The sequence below is a fragment of the Nestor notabilis genome, unplaced genomic scaffold, assembly GCF_000696875.1.
Source record: "Nestor notabilis isolate BGI_N333 unplaced genomic scaffold, ASM69687v1 scaffold33049, whole genome shotgun sequence".
NCBI lineage: Eukaryota > Metazoa > Chordata > Aves > Psittaciformes > Psittacidae > Nestor > Nestor notabilis.
The window spans coordinates 34,233-49,115 of record NW_009942939.1 but is presented as its reverse complement, the minus strand read 5'-3'; the positions used below and the strand labels follow the sequence as shown (position 1 = coordinate 49,115).

At 40.7% G+C, this 14,883-nt stretch overlaps 1 protein-coding gene across 1 annotated transcript; it reads right to left on the bottom strand.

Annotated features, from left to right (window-relative positions):
* Nucleotides 1-590: 590 nt before the first annotated feature.
* Nucleotides 591-11,315, bottom strand: LOC104411261 (fatty acyl-CoA reductase 1-like; the record flags this gene model as incomplete). Its single annotated transcript, XM_010021643.1, has 4 exons — nucleotides 591-635; nucleotides 1,950-2,127; nucleotides 8,282-8,461; nucleotides 11,140-11,315. Coding segments are annotated over 4 exons (579 nt in total), but the record flags the coding sequence as incomplete, so codon positions are not given.
* Between the last annotated feature and the right edge of the window lie 3,568 nt (nucleotides 11,316-14,883).

Here is a 14,883-nt window from a genome sequence, read left to right as displayed (position 1 = left end):
GTTGCCGGCTGGGCTTAAACCACGACATTTACACATGAGCAAATCCTGTATAAAGCAATGGCAAGTGAGACCCAGAATCTTGTTATTGTGGAATGGTCACAAACTAGAGCAATGGACTTAAAAACAATACATATGACAATAAATGGAAAGATAAATAATGCTGCCTTCTATTGATGGCATGGTAATCTGGTCTGGAAAATTAAGTTCTGTTATAATACTCAAGCTTTGACACCTGTGATTTACCCTAATTTCAGGGATGCATCTTCTGCCCTTTCTTTGAAAATCTGGCAAAATTTGTCCAAAACGTTACCTTTTTTCAGAGCTTTTAGAAGCTACAATTCACGTTGGCAAACCAGCAACATGAATACTCTTTCAATGTCCTTTTTTGAGCACAGCATAAACAGTCTTCTGAGTTCTACACGCATATAAATGTATGGCAAGTGTGTGACATCTTTCTACAAGATTCAGAAAACTGCAATGATCCTTTTTCACACACAGTTTCTAAGTGGGGCTGTAGAGTAACTTTACAGTTCCTATTTTAGTTATTCAAACTCCCCTTTCAGGGGAGCTGAAATAGTAACTAGACATACCGCAATAAATATTCCACTTGTCCCGTTGAAGTTGTCAATCCAACCCTGCAAAAAAGAAGAATGATTACTATTTCTTTCAATGACATGTTGCTTACAGAGGCTTTGAAATAGTCAAAAGCCTGTAATGCTGTGGTGTAGGCAAAGAAGCAACCAGACACCAGTTACAATGGATGCCTATCTGGGGCAGCTGCTAGGAAGCTAACCAGTACAAAGTACTTAACTGATTTTAAATAGGGGATGCATTGTACAATACCTCATTCTGTCTGCAATTTACCCATCAACAATAAAATCTAATATTTTTTTTTTTTTAGAAACCACGTATTTCCTATTATAACTTGGCTACAGGAATAAACTCTGGCTTCAAACACTACAGTATTTTGGTGCTGTCATACTTGCTGAAAACAGTCAGTGTGTTATATACCCTCTGACATACAACATACAGATGTCACCAAGACTAATTTAGTTACTCCAGCTAATATCTAAGGCAACTGCCACTTGTGGGAGCTGGAGTTAAAAGCAGTAATGAGCTGTCTGACCTGAAACAGGTTATGACACCTAACAAAAGTTCGCTCTGTCTTTCCAAGATGGGAGGCTTGGCTTAGAGCCTTGGCTGTATCTCAGCCATCTCTGGCAGGCTTGAAGCTGCCTGAAAGCCAAAGGTGACTTTATGTTGCCTTTGCAATTTGGCTGCAATGTTAGGGCACATTATTCTTACCAGTATATTTAGCTTAGTGAATTATTTCAGTCCAAAAGTACTGCTGTATTTAACCACTGTGTGGCTGACGTTTGTATCTGCAACAGGCCCATGCAAATGTGAATCCAGTGAATTCAGTGACTACCAACATAAGACAGAGATACTGCACATGACTATCAACCAAATGCTTTCAAGGACCACGTGAAGTCATGCGCACATCAGGATCTCATTAATAGGCTCACTAGACAATGGAAAGACTTGAAGCAGAATGCATCAGGACTATGAACGACCCTCAGATCTTGTGTTTCCCCAGCTAGTACGGAAACTCCCCTGTGTGACTGTCTGGGCGCAATCCTCTGCCTGTAAGACTGTCAGTTGCAAGTCCAACATTCTGCACCACCATTATCCTAACCTTGTTATTGTTACTATTGCTTAAATGTGTTTTTTTCACTTGGAGACAAGAATTTTTCCTGAAGATGCTGAAGAAAACTTGCTGTTCTACTCCAGCACAGGTCCTCTACCTCTTCCACGTGTTTTTGCTATGAACTAGAGTACCTGTTTCTCAAGCAGACACTGGTACAAGTAGGGCGAGATTCCTGACAGTGCTGCAGCTGCAGCAATGTCAAAAGACTCTCAGCAGGGAATTGCTATGTATTAATGCTTACCGGGAAAGGCTCATGCCAGCTAGCTCCCACGATGGATGGCCTGATGATAGCAATGTTCAAGTTTCCTTTCTCTTGCTGGATCAGGTATTCTGACAAGGCTTTGGTGTAGGTGTAAGTGTTAGGCCAGTCCCCAAGCAGCTTGGGTGTGATATCTTCAATGATAGATTCATCCAACCACCTACGGGAAACAAGGAGATCATCATTACCTGTTGTACAGAGAGAGAAAAGACAGGAATCCTCACCTGAAACAAAGGATAAGCCAGACAAAACCATTTAAGACAAAGCAAGGAGCAACTGGTTTGGATTTAGAACAGCTCTGTGGGAGAAAGGTTATTTCTGCCTTCAAAGTGCAAAATAACCCTAGTGAGCTTCATGCTACGCTGTTGACCTCAACTTCAGGTATCTATACAACCTCATTGTAAGGCAATCTCTTGTGTGCTTTATGCTTCACTACAATCTGTAACATAAACACAGCCATGGTCTATGATTGAGGTTTATCAGCCCAGCAATCTCACCAGGTAGTGCTCATCCTTAGCCAACACAGTCCCTATATACTCTTTGAGTACATTTCAGGAGATTCTTGGTAACCTTGAGTTCCTGAGTTGTGTAGCATTACAAAGATCTCAAAAGCTAGAACAATATACTAGAGGCATATTATTCCAGTAGCACTATTAAGTGTTGAATGTTCCTTCCTACTCATTTTCCAGAGGCTTGTTCACATAGAGAATTAAGAAACTGTCAGTACTAGCTACCTAAAAAAACCCAAACAAAAATATTTTATTTTCTGAAGCAAAAACACCCCACTGAGTATTTTTTTTTAAGGTATTCAAGTATCTAATCCATCAGAAGTAGTTATGCATGCATCTTTTAAAAAGTGGCCCTCACCACTGCGGTGCTGCAGTGATGGCCTAAGGCTCAAAGGCTCTTCCCTGGCACACCTTCAAGACATCACTGGTGCTGCCAGCATTTGGGTCTAAAGGACAGGAACTGGCCGTACTTCCAGAGCCCTTGCACTCCACTGCCAATCCCTGACAGGCTTTCAGCAGTCTGGTGTTACACCATAGAAGCAAAGATTAACTCCTATAATCCAATTTGTAATTAAGTTAATGGACTTAAGAGTTCAGACTGAACTGGTGTACTCTTCCCAGGGGCACCACAAGGATACTGTTCCCTGCAGATCCCTGGTTCACCCCTCCTTATCTTGAATTTCAGAAGCAGCTGGAGGTCAAGGGGAGAGGAATGAGGATGAAACTGGTGCACCTGAAGAAGTTGATCATATCACCTTAAATGTGCAAACACCTGATGGCTCAGTTGGTACACTGCTTTTCAGATGGCTCTCATCAAACACAGATGGAAACATTACAGGAAAACTGTTACATGAGAAAACACTGATTCCTTGAAACTGTACAACAGTTAGCATGGGAGGGTTGAATTCAGTGATCTCATTTTCGGAGCAAGTTCAAAAGAATCTGACAGGTTTTATAGATTTTTTTTTATTTATTTTTATTTTTTTTTTAGTAAAACAAAATAGACCTTATGGAGGCACAAATACTTTCCTTTGCAACCCTAGTCCCATGCTTCAGAAACATGCATGGCAGAAAAAATGTTTAAACATAAAATATGAAGTTGAACTACAGTGAGGCTATAAGCAGCACACAATATTGACTTAATTTACAAAGCCTGCTTAGGCAGCCATTGAACTCAGCCTCCTCAGGGGCTCAGCTAAATTGCTATTGTTTGAATCTGATGAGCAGTTAATTACCAGCCTACCAAAAGGAGATGTCTATTTCTGCAGAGCATGCAGACTAGGTTCATTTGGGAACTCAAATTAAGCTACATACAAGCCTTTTTCCCCTTCCCCTTTCCTTTCCTTCTTTTTTATTTTTACTTACTAACAGTTGCTCACATGTTAGCATTCTCATGAAGCAAAGACAGGTGTAGAAGTACAAAGAGAAGCAACTTCCCCTACTCATCCTTCCAGACAGGCCTCTGCATTACTTTTGGTGGCCATCAAGGGGACCACACTCCTGCCTGTGTCAGGGTACCATCCTCCCAGGTGATTTCATCTACCAGCATTACCATCACAGGAGTGCTGAGCTGACAGTTCAGCGAAGCGAGATGTTCCTCCTTTCCTGTGACCTACTTTGAAGATTTTGAAATGCTAAATCACAAAGCTACCGCTTTTACTCACTGCTGCAATTGCCCCGTAGAAGCAAGAGATTCAAATAAAACTATTAGTAACCTCTTCTTTCACCACGTATATGCACCAAATTACTCCGCCATAGGAAAACATAACTCTCTGTGTTAACGACTTTGCATTAGTAAGACACTCTCTTTCTTGTAAATAATGACGGATCTACATTTTCTGCAATAACAAACCCAGTTCTGCTTCACTGTGTGCTGTGTTCCTTACCTCAGCACACCCTTCAAAGCTGATTTCCCTCAGCTTTAGATTAAGGCAAATCTTGCTTGATGCGGCAGATTGTATGTTTCCTTTATTGGCCTGGCAGCACTTAGAAGTGTGACTTTTGGTTTATACAGATTAAGCCTAAGGCTTTAGTTAAATATCAAAATACTGGAAAGCAGGGATATAATAGGAGGGTAAGAACAGAAAAAGAAACAGCTAGGAGTCCTATTTGGGACTGTATAAACTGAATAAAGAATCATAAGCATATATCAAGTGCATGGCCAAAAGCATGATTAAATGGATCTGTTATTGCACCCATTTGCATGATCACATCTCCTAATGCACTTGCAGAGGAGTACTTTAAGACAAGAATTTGTGAAAAGAACCCTTCACAGCTGGCTGATGCAAAGCACGACCTGTATTTCTGCCCCCTTTTTGAAAAGAGTTTATATTTCCTTGTCTGCTTTATTTCCTCCCCCCCCTTTTTGAAGGTAACATTCTGATACCTGTTCATCTTTGAAACCTTCTGCACCCAGACACCTACATATTCTTCCACTTCCATGGTGAGTAATAAAAGGTGCATCACTCCCATCTCCTTCCAATCCTGCTTTGTCTTCTCTCTCTCTCTCCCTAAGTAATCCTCTGTCCTTCACAGTCTCTCAGAGCTTTCTTTATCGCATTCTGCCTATGTTGTGTTATCCCAACATAGAATCACTGACTGGTTTGGGTTGGAAGGGACCTCAAAGATCATCCTGCCCTGCGGAAGGACTTGAGGGGTGTTGGTTGATGAGAAGCTTAACATGAGCCAGCTTCAGTGTGTTCCTGCAGCCCAGAAAGCCAACTGTATCCTGGGCTGCATCAAAAGAAGCATGACCAGCAGGTCAAAGGAGGTGATCCTGCCCCTCTACTCTGCTCTCATGAGACCTCACCTGGAGTATTGTGTCCAGTTCTGGTGTCCTCAACATAAAAGAGCTGTTGGAGCAAGTCCAGAGGAGGGCCACAAGGATGATAAGAGGACTGGAGCACCTCCCGTATGAAGTCAGGCTGATAAAGTTGGGGCTGTTCAGCCTGGAGAAGAGAAGACTGCGTGGAGACCTCGTAGCAGCCTTCCAGTATCTGAAGAGGGCCTACAAGGGTGCTGGGGAGGGACTCTTCATCAGGGACTGTAGTGGTAGGACAAGGGGTAATGGCTTTAAACTGAAACAGGAGAAGTTTAGGTTAGATATAAGGAAGAAGTTCTTCACAGTGAGGGTGGTGAGGCACTGGAATGGGTTGCCCAAGGAAGTTGTGAATGCTCCAACCCTGGTGGTGTTCAAGGCCAGGCTGGACAGAGCTTTGGGCGACATGGTTTAATGTGTGGTGTCCCTGCTCATGGCAGGGGGGTTGGAACTAGATGATCTTAAGGTCCTTTCCAAACCATTCTGTCATTCTATGATTTCATGATCCAGTTCCAACCCCCTGCCATGGGCAGGAACACCTTCCACTAAACCAGGTTGCTCAAAGCCCCATCTACAATGGGTGCTCAACATCCAACGGGCTTTCTCGCCATCCTGCTCTTTCACACACTCTGCAGCTCCATACATCTCTTTCAAATGTTGCCTTTGATTTGCAGAACACATTCCAAACCAATGACCCTGGAGACAAGGGTCAATTTTCAACAAGGCCCACCTGATTTCAGTGCCCTTGAAAGCAGTGGTTGATCTTTGCTGTGAGCAATTATAATGCTATCTGCAAACACTGTAAAGAAACAGATGCCATCCTAGCTGAGGGCATGCTGTGATTTCTCTCTCACTAAAGTACCAGAAGATGGTATATTCTGGAGTATGTGACATAGAAAAAACAGAAAAAAACCCAATTAAAAATGCAGTAAAAGAGCAAGAACCCCCATTTCTAATTATGTGGCTAACCAAAAAAAACACCCTAAGCACCAAGATAAACACATCAAAGTATACTCTAACAGCCCATCCTCTGTCACTCAACCTTTCTTTCAAACATCATCCTCTCTGCTGCACATGCAAACTACGATATATCCTTAGTGTCTTACATGAAGCACCTGAAGTAGCAACCTGTGGGGTAGCCAAGTACTTCAACACATTGCTGAATAGCATTCAGACTGTTGCTGGAGTCTTATGTCCAAAGTTGCAAGTAATATTCTGGGAGCAGTGAAATGTACTATTGATAGTGATAAGCTCCAAAGGACATTGTAAAACTGAGTCAGTGGGCAAAAAGGAGGCAGATTAGCTTCACTATAAGTAAAAGTAAGGTAATGCATTTAAGGAAAAGGAGTCTAACCTGGTCTTAGAGGTTGCTGAACTCAGAACTGACAGCTGCAGCCCAGTGAGAGCTAGCTGACAGCTCTATGAAATCTCCAAATCAATGAGTAGCAGCAGACAAAAAAGTCAGTGACATGTTGGACATCATCAGGTACGAGAACAAGACCAACGGTGTCATTTTGAAGCTGTTTAAATAAAACTTTCAGTTACCACACCTTGAGTACTGCATGCAGTTCTGTCTGGCCCCTGCATCTCAGGCAATGAGTGGAGTTAAAAAAGAGGCAGAGAGGAAGGGCAATTAAAATCATCAAGAAGACAGATCTGTTGGCACATGAGGAGATAGTAAAAAGCCTGAGAATCTGCAGCCTCCAGAAAAGAAGGTCCAGGGTGAATGTAATACAGATTTACAGAACTGCAGAGGCAGTAAATAGGGCAAATGCTGCAGACACTGCAATGCTACAATTATGGGACATGCAATGTAACTACCAGCATGACAATTTGCAACAGGTAAAGAAAGCTTGTCCTTACACAGCAGTTGGTTAGTAAACTGGAACCTGCTGCCACACAGGGTTGCAGAGGCAAAGTACGAGAAAGTTTAAAAAGGGATTAAACAAATTAGTGGATCCAAAAACAGGTCAGAAAAGAACAGGACATAACACCGCTCATACAACAGTTCTGGTTTCTGGGAGGCTGCAAGGGGAACAGGCTGCAAAAGTACCTAGGCTGGTATAGTTACCCTAACCAGCATCTCCCAGCACCACTGTGCAGAGCAAGATACTGTGCCAGGCAGTCCATTGCTGTAATGCACTAGGGCATTTCTTCTGTTTTTATCATGCTCCACTTGCAGAATAGATGATAAATGATAGATGACTACTAGCTGGAAGTAAACATACCAAAGAATACGGGCTACTGGAGAAGTTCAAATAGAAAACACTGATTTATACTAAATTTTCTGGAGTAGCAATTAAACAATGAAATTATTTCTTTAGAAAAACATATTCTTGAAATCAAATCCCAGTGCTTCTCCAACTGGACATTAATTAATCTCATCTCCTATTACTGTAAATCAAGGAGAAGAAAGATTTTATACCAGCTCTTTAGGTTATAGTTCATGGGTCAGTTGCTTGTATCACATAAGTAGCATATCATTAGAAAATAAATGAAAACAAAACTACAGCTGTGGGAAAATTCTTCTAAAGGGAAGGTTTCCTGAGGCCTTTATCAGTAGATTTTGTTATTCTTTGTAATTATTCTTCACTTCAGTAAATTCAGTTAAACAAACTTTTTTGTTGTTCCCTCAAAGTCCTGGATTCTCTAAAACAAACCTTTTCTGACTTATCCCCATATAAGTCCAGTTTAACACCACAGGCTTGTTGAAATAGATGGAAACACGTTGGGAACCTGAAGAGATAAAGGAATGAATATACGGTATATGAAAAATATCAGCTCTTAACTAAGGTAGCAACAGAGGTAAGGTAGCCTTACAGAAAGCAGCAACACAACTCCATTCCTTGTTAGCAAATACACTTGTACAGCAGTAACAGCAACTATGAACAGAAATCCCACCAGTCTGGGTGGTGTGAACAATTCGGAGGTCTTCTGCAGAATGGAGCAAAACCAATGTCAGAAGAGGCAATGCAGTTCCTACTTACTCTACTAAATCAAAGAGCCTCTTGGGTTCAGCTGGGGGTGGGTAGATGATTTCATCTATGCATTTCCGGACACAGTTTGCATAGGCAGTGGAGATGTGGATGAAGGCCTCGAGGTTCTGCATCTGCCGGGCCAGCTCTAGAAGCCGCTGGGTGCCCAATACATTCAGTTGCAGGGCACGTCTAAAGAGGGTTGGGGCAAGAAACAAAATACGTTACACTGGACAGAACATAGGAAAGTTGAGCATTATCCAAATCCCAAATAATGAAAAAGGAAGTAAGGGAAGAAAAGGCATCACAGCAGAGCAGAAAGCTTCAATGAAATGCAAGGGCTAAACCAACTTCCAGTTGGATTCACTGTTCTGGCCACAGAAAGTCTCTCAAATATTTTTATTAAATTCAAATGATCCGAGGTAAAATTCCTATAACGTTGTTAAATCTGACATATTTGCCACCCCTTTCTGGAACAAATATTTCCAAAACAGACGAACACAGAGGCATTAAGGTTCCTATGGCACCCAGTCAACTTTCTCTTTAAGGGACCACTGCTAAACCACATGAATACATGGTTTCAGCAAGCAGCAAAGGGTCCTTTGGTCCAGGAAAACAGGTTCATACTGAAAGAAACTAAATTAGAGATAATAGCTGAAATTCCTAAGGAATGGAGAAGACAGCTGATTAACACAAGAAAAAAGAGTCCTGGTTAGCAAGGTTGACCTTGAATCACTGAGCATAGCTAGAAGTCGTCCTGGACCTATCTGCAATGGATCTCAGTGAACAGATGTTCAACTTTGTTGCACGCCTTGTACTGGAAGGAAGACACTTTCCTGCACAGAAGGGAAAAGGCTAAAGAATATGCAATCCGTTCAGCACAGGAGTAGAAGCTTTGAACAACGCATACAAGATTATGAATAATGCTATTGAGTACAGCGTACACTAAAGAACTTAATTATACTAACGTTGAAGGGAAATTGTAAATAGTCCTGATGAATGAAAACAGAAGCTAAGAGTATGATTAACATTTGCATCACAATATCTAAATCCAGAGATACTCTTTCTTTTTTTTTTTTTTTTAGTATGACGCTACTGAAGAATAGTTTTCTATAGATTTCTATTTCCTCCTGCTCTTCTAACAGGATGAATCCTTCTACTTTAGCTACATGTCATATGAAAGCTACTCCTGTGTACATTTCTATTCATTCATATTCCCTATGAGAGGGGAAGAACAGAATTGCACTCAGAATACATGCCCAGCACAGATTTCTGCTGATATGTTCAGAGTTCCTTTAGCCTTCCAGGGGAATTTCATCTAACCCTAGTGATCTGTTACTCTTGATTTTTTCTATTTATATTAAAACTGCATCTACTGATATTTCAGTATAACATAGTGTCTCAGATTTCTGCACTCAAGAGTTCCGTCTGGAGAATTCCCTAAATGTACTGAATGTAGATGCCAATAATTCATTAGTTTCTCTGTTGCTGCCTTTCTAGTATCTTGATAGCACTGCTTTAGCACCCTTATCTATCGGCTCTACATATTCTGTGGTAGGCTTTGGACTTCTGCCCTGTTTAAAAAATATTTTTATTTTTTTGTGTTGCTAGCAAGTTGCTGCTCAAGATTCTTATTTGAGCAGCATTATTGTACTTTCACATTTAACTTGCTAGAGCTTTTACCCATGTGATAGATTTTATTATTCAGATAGGAATAATTTGATTTTAACAACTTCTTGTATTTTGCCATTTAATCAGATTGGTTTTCCTTGTTCTGTTAGAGATATTTTGACAAGCAATCAGACTTTAAATCGTTTCTACACTGCCTGCAAGCAGATGACCATTTTAACTTTTTAACTGCTTTCTAGCTATCCTCCTTATTAAAAACGTAGTTTCCCTTTGATGCCACTGAGACATATTTTTCATAGCATTTTCATTCATCTCTTGATTTAAGACATTTATAGCTATTAATGCAGCATAGTGCTCTGCTACTTTTATCTTCAGCCAGGTTCTACGCATGGCTCAAGATTAAATCAAGAGCTGCTTCCTTTCTAGTGGGTTCTCTAGTTGTTGCAAAAAGCAATTATTTATGGTGGATATGGTGGATATCTATTTAGCCTATGTATGAGGAAATGAAAAACTGATATTAGTGATTGTGTTTTCTACTTTTACAGTGTTTTCCAAAAAACTGTTAAGATCTGACAATCCAGATCATGCACCTTGGTTTGTTAACTTTTACAATTTGCATAGAGGCACTCACACATCTAATCTTGGTTTAGTGGCTTATTTCTGCTCTTTCTTAATGGAAAGCCTGCCTGGACAGGCACTCCCAAGGCAGCTCCTTAAGAAAGTGAGCATTTATTGTAAACAGTTAATTACACTGAGTGTTGGGTATTTTAAAACTTGGGATATGCTATTTTCTTAAACAACATCTTATTTCCCTCTCAGTTTCTCAGTGACAAAGAAAGGCCATTAACACTAGCTTTAGAGACAGACACAACATAGTTTCACTTCAAGCTGTCTACAGCTAGTTCTGCCAAAATATCTCCCTCTTGACCTAAACCACACTTTTCCATATCCCAATTTTAGGTCATACTTAACTCCCTTACTATATTACAACCCAAGCTTGCAGTACTTCCTTCTGTTCCCACGGAAATCTGCCAAGATACTTCACTTTTGACGTGCATATGCACACGGTATTTCCAGAGCATTTACATTGCACATTCAGTGCAGAACCACATGTAGCATGGAAACATAAGTGGAGAGCTACCACCACAGCTATACAAGAGATGCACTGAATGGTGTATTATAAGCTATCATGCATTCTGAATCGTGCTCAGTGAATACAGAAAGAAGAAAGCAGGACATACTTCAGGGGTTCGTCAAAGCGAACTGTTGCTGCACAGTGGAAGACAATATTGACCCGCGTCAGAAGCTCCTCTTCATCTTCAGCACTGATGGCGAGCTTGGGCTGAGTGAGTTCAGCATTAATAGGCTTAATCTTCTCATGGAAATTAGGGCAATCTTCTCGGACCCTGTCGAAGACCTTGAAGCACAAACAGAGAGAGATCAGGTACAGATTTGGGCTACTGAGATCACTTTGATTAGCAGACAGTCTGATTATGTCAGTCAAATGAAATTGGCACAAAAGAGAGTTCCTGGTTCTTGCAGAGGGAGGACACAGGTGAGATGACAAAATAGTTAATTTATTTGTTCCCTCTTACAGGAAAACATCACAGGAGAAACAGAACAAAAATACAGGAGGTAATGCATTGCCCTGAAGAGATGAATGATTCTACTCTGCACCACTCATTTCCTGGGACAGCCACTGAAAATCGTGTATTTCCACATCTCCTGCAACCATTTGCTCTTTGACCTCAAAGGCTGCCCATAGGACTGTACAGGAGCTAAAGAGGAGGGTAGAGTATGGTGTGGAAAAGCCTTTGAATCATTAGACTGAAGCAATTTTCTTGATGGTTTTACAAAGGACTTCAGCAGAGGAGAGGAACAGGACACATTCTGGCTCCTCCTCTTCCTTTGCTACTCCTTGACTACTGTCACTCTTTGTCCATGTCAGATGAGTCCTGCAGGAAACTGCCTTTAGTATGGAAAGATGGGGAATCTCAATAACCCATACTGCTAAAGCTGTTGACTGCCATCAGCAATTTTGCAGGACTGGACTGTGCCTCTAGCTGGCCTCTCAAGCTGTCTTCCAGTCCTTTTTTTCTATGAGTATGATCCACAGATCTTCCCAATACACATTTTCTGCTCAGCCTTCTGCAGAATGAGAAGACTCTGCATCTGTCCACTAAAAAGTTCCCTACATTTCCATATACTATTCTGTTTGATGAATTGTCCAACCGAGCATTTGGCACCTTGCTTTGCCTAAGATCTGAGATAACAGGTACCCTGAACAGTGAGACAACTATGCGCAAAACTTCTGAAAGGAAGAGAAAATCAATACTGTCATCACCTGTCAGTGCCTATATGAAAACAGCAGTTTCCTCAGTTCCTATTTTTACTCTGAGTAGCTCAGTCACTGATAACAGTATAGCAGGTCTGGGTGCAGTTCTGCTTGCACTGCAAAAGCAGATGCCTACTGCAGGTTCCACCTGGAGACCTTTCAGTTGGTCAATCTCACAAGCAAAGATGAAGTCTGAATTTCAAAACATGAGCTTGCTGGAGTAGACTCTGAAAAAATCATCTTAAGTTTTAGAAGCACCTGTTCTAAGGGGTTTGTATTGTTGGTCAACATTATTACATTAAAGCTCCTTTCTTTTGGGGGCAAAGTGACAAGAAGAAGGGTAGAAACAATGGATAGAATAGAGAGGCTGTGGGATCTGAAGAGGTATAATACAGAATTCAAAGAATAACCACACTTCAAAGGTAACTAGCCTACTGACAGGAACAAATAAGTACTGGGAGAGGTTGCTGGTAGATGCTGCGCACCACTACCTTTGCATGCATTTAAGAACTACCTAGCATTGCCAGGAAAGGCAGGAAATAGCTGAACCTGCCTTGGGGCAGGAGGATGTGCCAGCTGGCTTCTCGGTAGCTCTGTGTTTTCTGGGTGATTACTCTGTAGCTTGCTAACCAGTAACACCAAGTTTGTAAATCTCTTTACTATCACAACCTTTTGTTTTCCTAGAGGTTGTTCTGTGTTTGATTTACCCAGTGCTTATGTAAGAACGGAAATGGTGTGACATGAATTAAACATACTAAAAGAAAAAGACATATGAAAGACTAAACTGATACTAATAGCAATATTTTCTTGTTTGATGAAGGGATTGCCATCTTTCTGCTTATCTGACAACCAAATTTAGAGAAACCTCAATATTCTTACAGATAAAGAATTGAGAAGAAAATCATTAGCCTTCCGCACTATGCAGCACACTCTGTTCTTGACTTCATATATTTTTCTTTAACACACAGCTGCACATCCTTCATAAACCTGAAACTTGAGCAAGTCAACAGAAGTCAGGACAGGATAATATTTCATTTCTCTCAGCTGCACCCAGCTACATGCATATTTCAGCAATGTCTAGGCCAGAGAATAGATTTCTAGACAGCGAAAGCTTATAATGGACAAAGATGTTGGTGAGAGCCAGCTGGACTATACAAACTCAGTTCCCAACAACTTATGTTCAGAACCAGGTACTAGCAGCATTAACAGCTGTAAAAATCTTGTCTTCTAACAAGAGTGTGTTAGATTTGCTGTCCAAATATGCATCATCTCACGAGAGATCACAAACAAGCAAACCTTGATGAGACAGAAAATCAAAAGGTTTCTCAGACAACCCATGTAAGACCACAGCTATCTTGTTAGAGTTTTAGGAACAATTCTGCATTTGCTTGTTTGATTGCAAAAAGAATGTAAAACTCCACCCAATGAGAGTTACTTTATACAGGGTTTACTTTGGCATAAATAATGCAAAAGCAGAGAAAGAATGAATCAGCCCTTTCTCCACTGCAGACATGGCATATAAAAAGAGTAGTAGTATTTCTGGTGTGCCAGCCTTGATCAAATTTGGACAGTTATATTCTGCCTACATGCCATCTTCTCATGACATTCTCGTTGCAGATAATATCTCCTTCAGTTTCTGTGCCTACTGCTAGGTATTTCCTACTGCCACATACCACCTCACAGCTGCAGTTTTTCACCCCCTCTGATGATTCACTGCACTTCTCTGAAGGCAATTTCTAAATGCAAGCTCACAAATCAGCATACTGCTTTGGAAACCTTCTGGATCACAAGAACATTCAGTTCATTGTCACCATTAAATCAGATATCAGGAGCAGCTGTTTAATCAAAGTCTGCTGCCTCTTTTATGGAATTTGAAGATTCCAGATTTCTCAGTGCTTTACAGAGAAGTGCAAGAAGATTTAAAGACAAAGCAAATGCAGCTTATTCCATGCTGCTTCCTATAGCTCAAGGAGAGCTTAACATGAAGATGCTGCTTAGTCTGCAGGTAAACAGTAATTTTGATTCTGCTTTGAATTCTGATTAACTCACCCTGAGCATATACAATAAATCCCCAATAACTGCATGAGGCCTAAGGATTGTTCAGTCTTTTCTTTTTAGAAGCTATCTGCCAATACAAAATATATTCAACGGACAGAAGTGAGCTGGTGTGCTGTGCTGTTGGAACTGCATAAAAACACCGGCCAAGTCAGCAATACTCCAGAAGTGATACATGAATTGCCACAGAATTATAGTTAAGAGAGATGTTTGATTTCAAGTCATCCTGTATTAAATTGAGGGAAGTCAATAATAAAATATCCTGATTTCAGTGTCTTTTTGAGCATCCAAATGCATTCCAGGGGCAACACTGCTGCCTTGACCAAAACACAATAAATGAACCTAATAGCTGCTATTGTCACTTTAAACCTCAAAATATGATGCATGTTTTGCATAGATTGTGTTGCCCCTCAATAGAGGTGAGAATGTCACTCTAAAATTTGCTGATTTTTTCTTATTTTATAAGGAGGCAATTCCCATTTATAGTAATAATCTAATCTCTACAAGTTCAATGTACATTGTCAAGCGCTTACTATGAAAACAGGATGTCTAGAATTACTCCAGCATTATATTAAGTATGTTTGATAGGCATCTC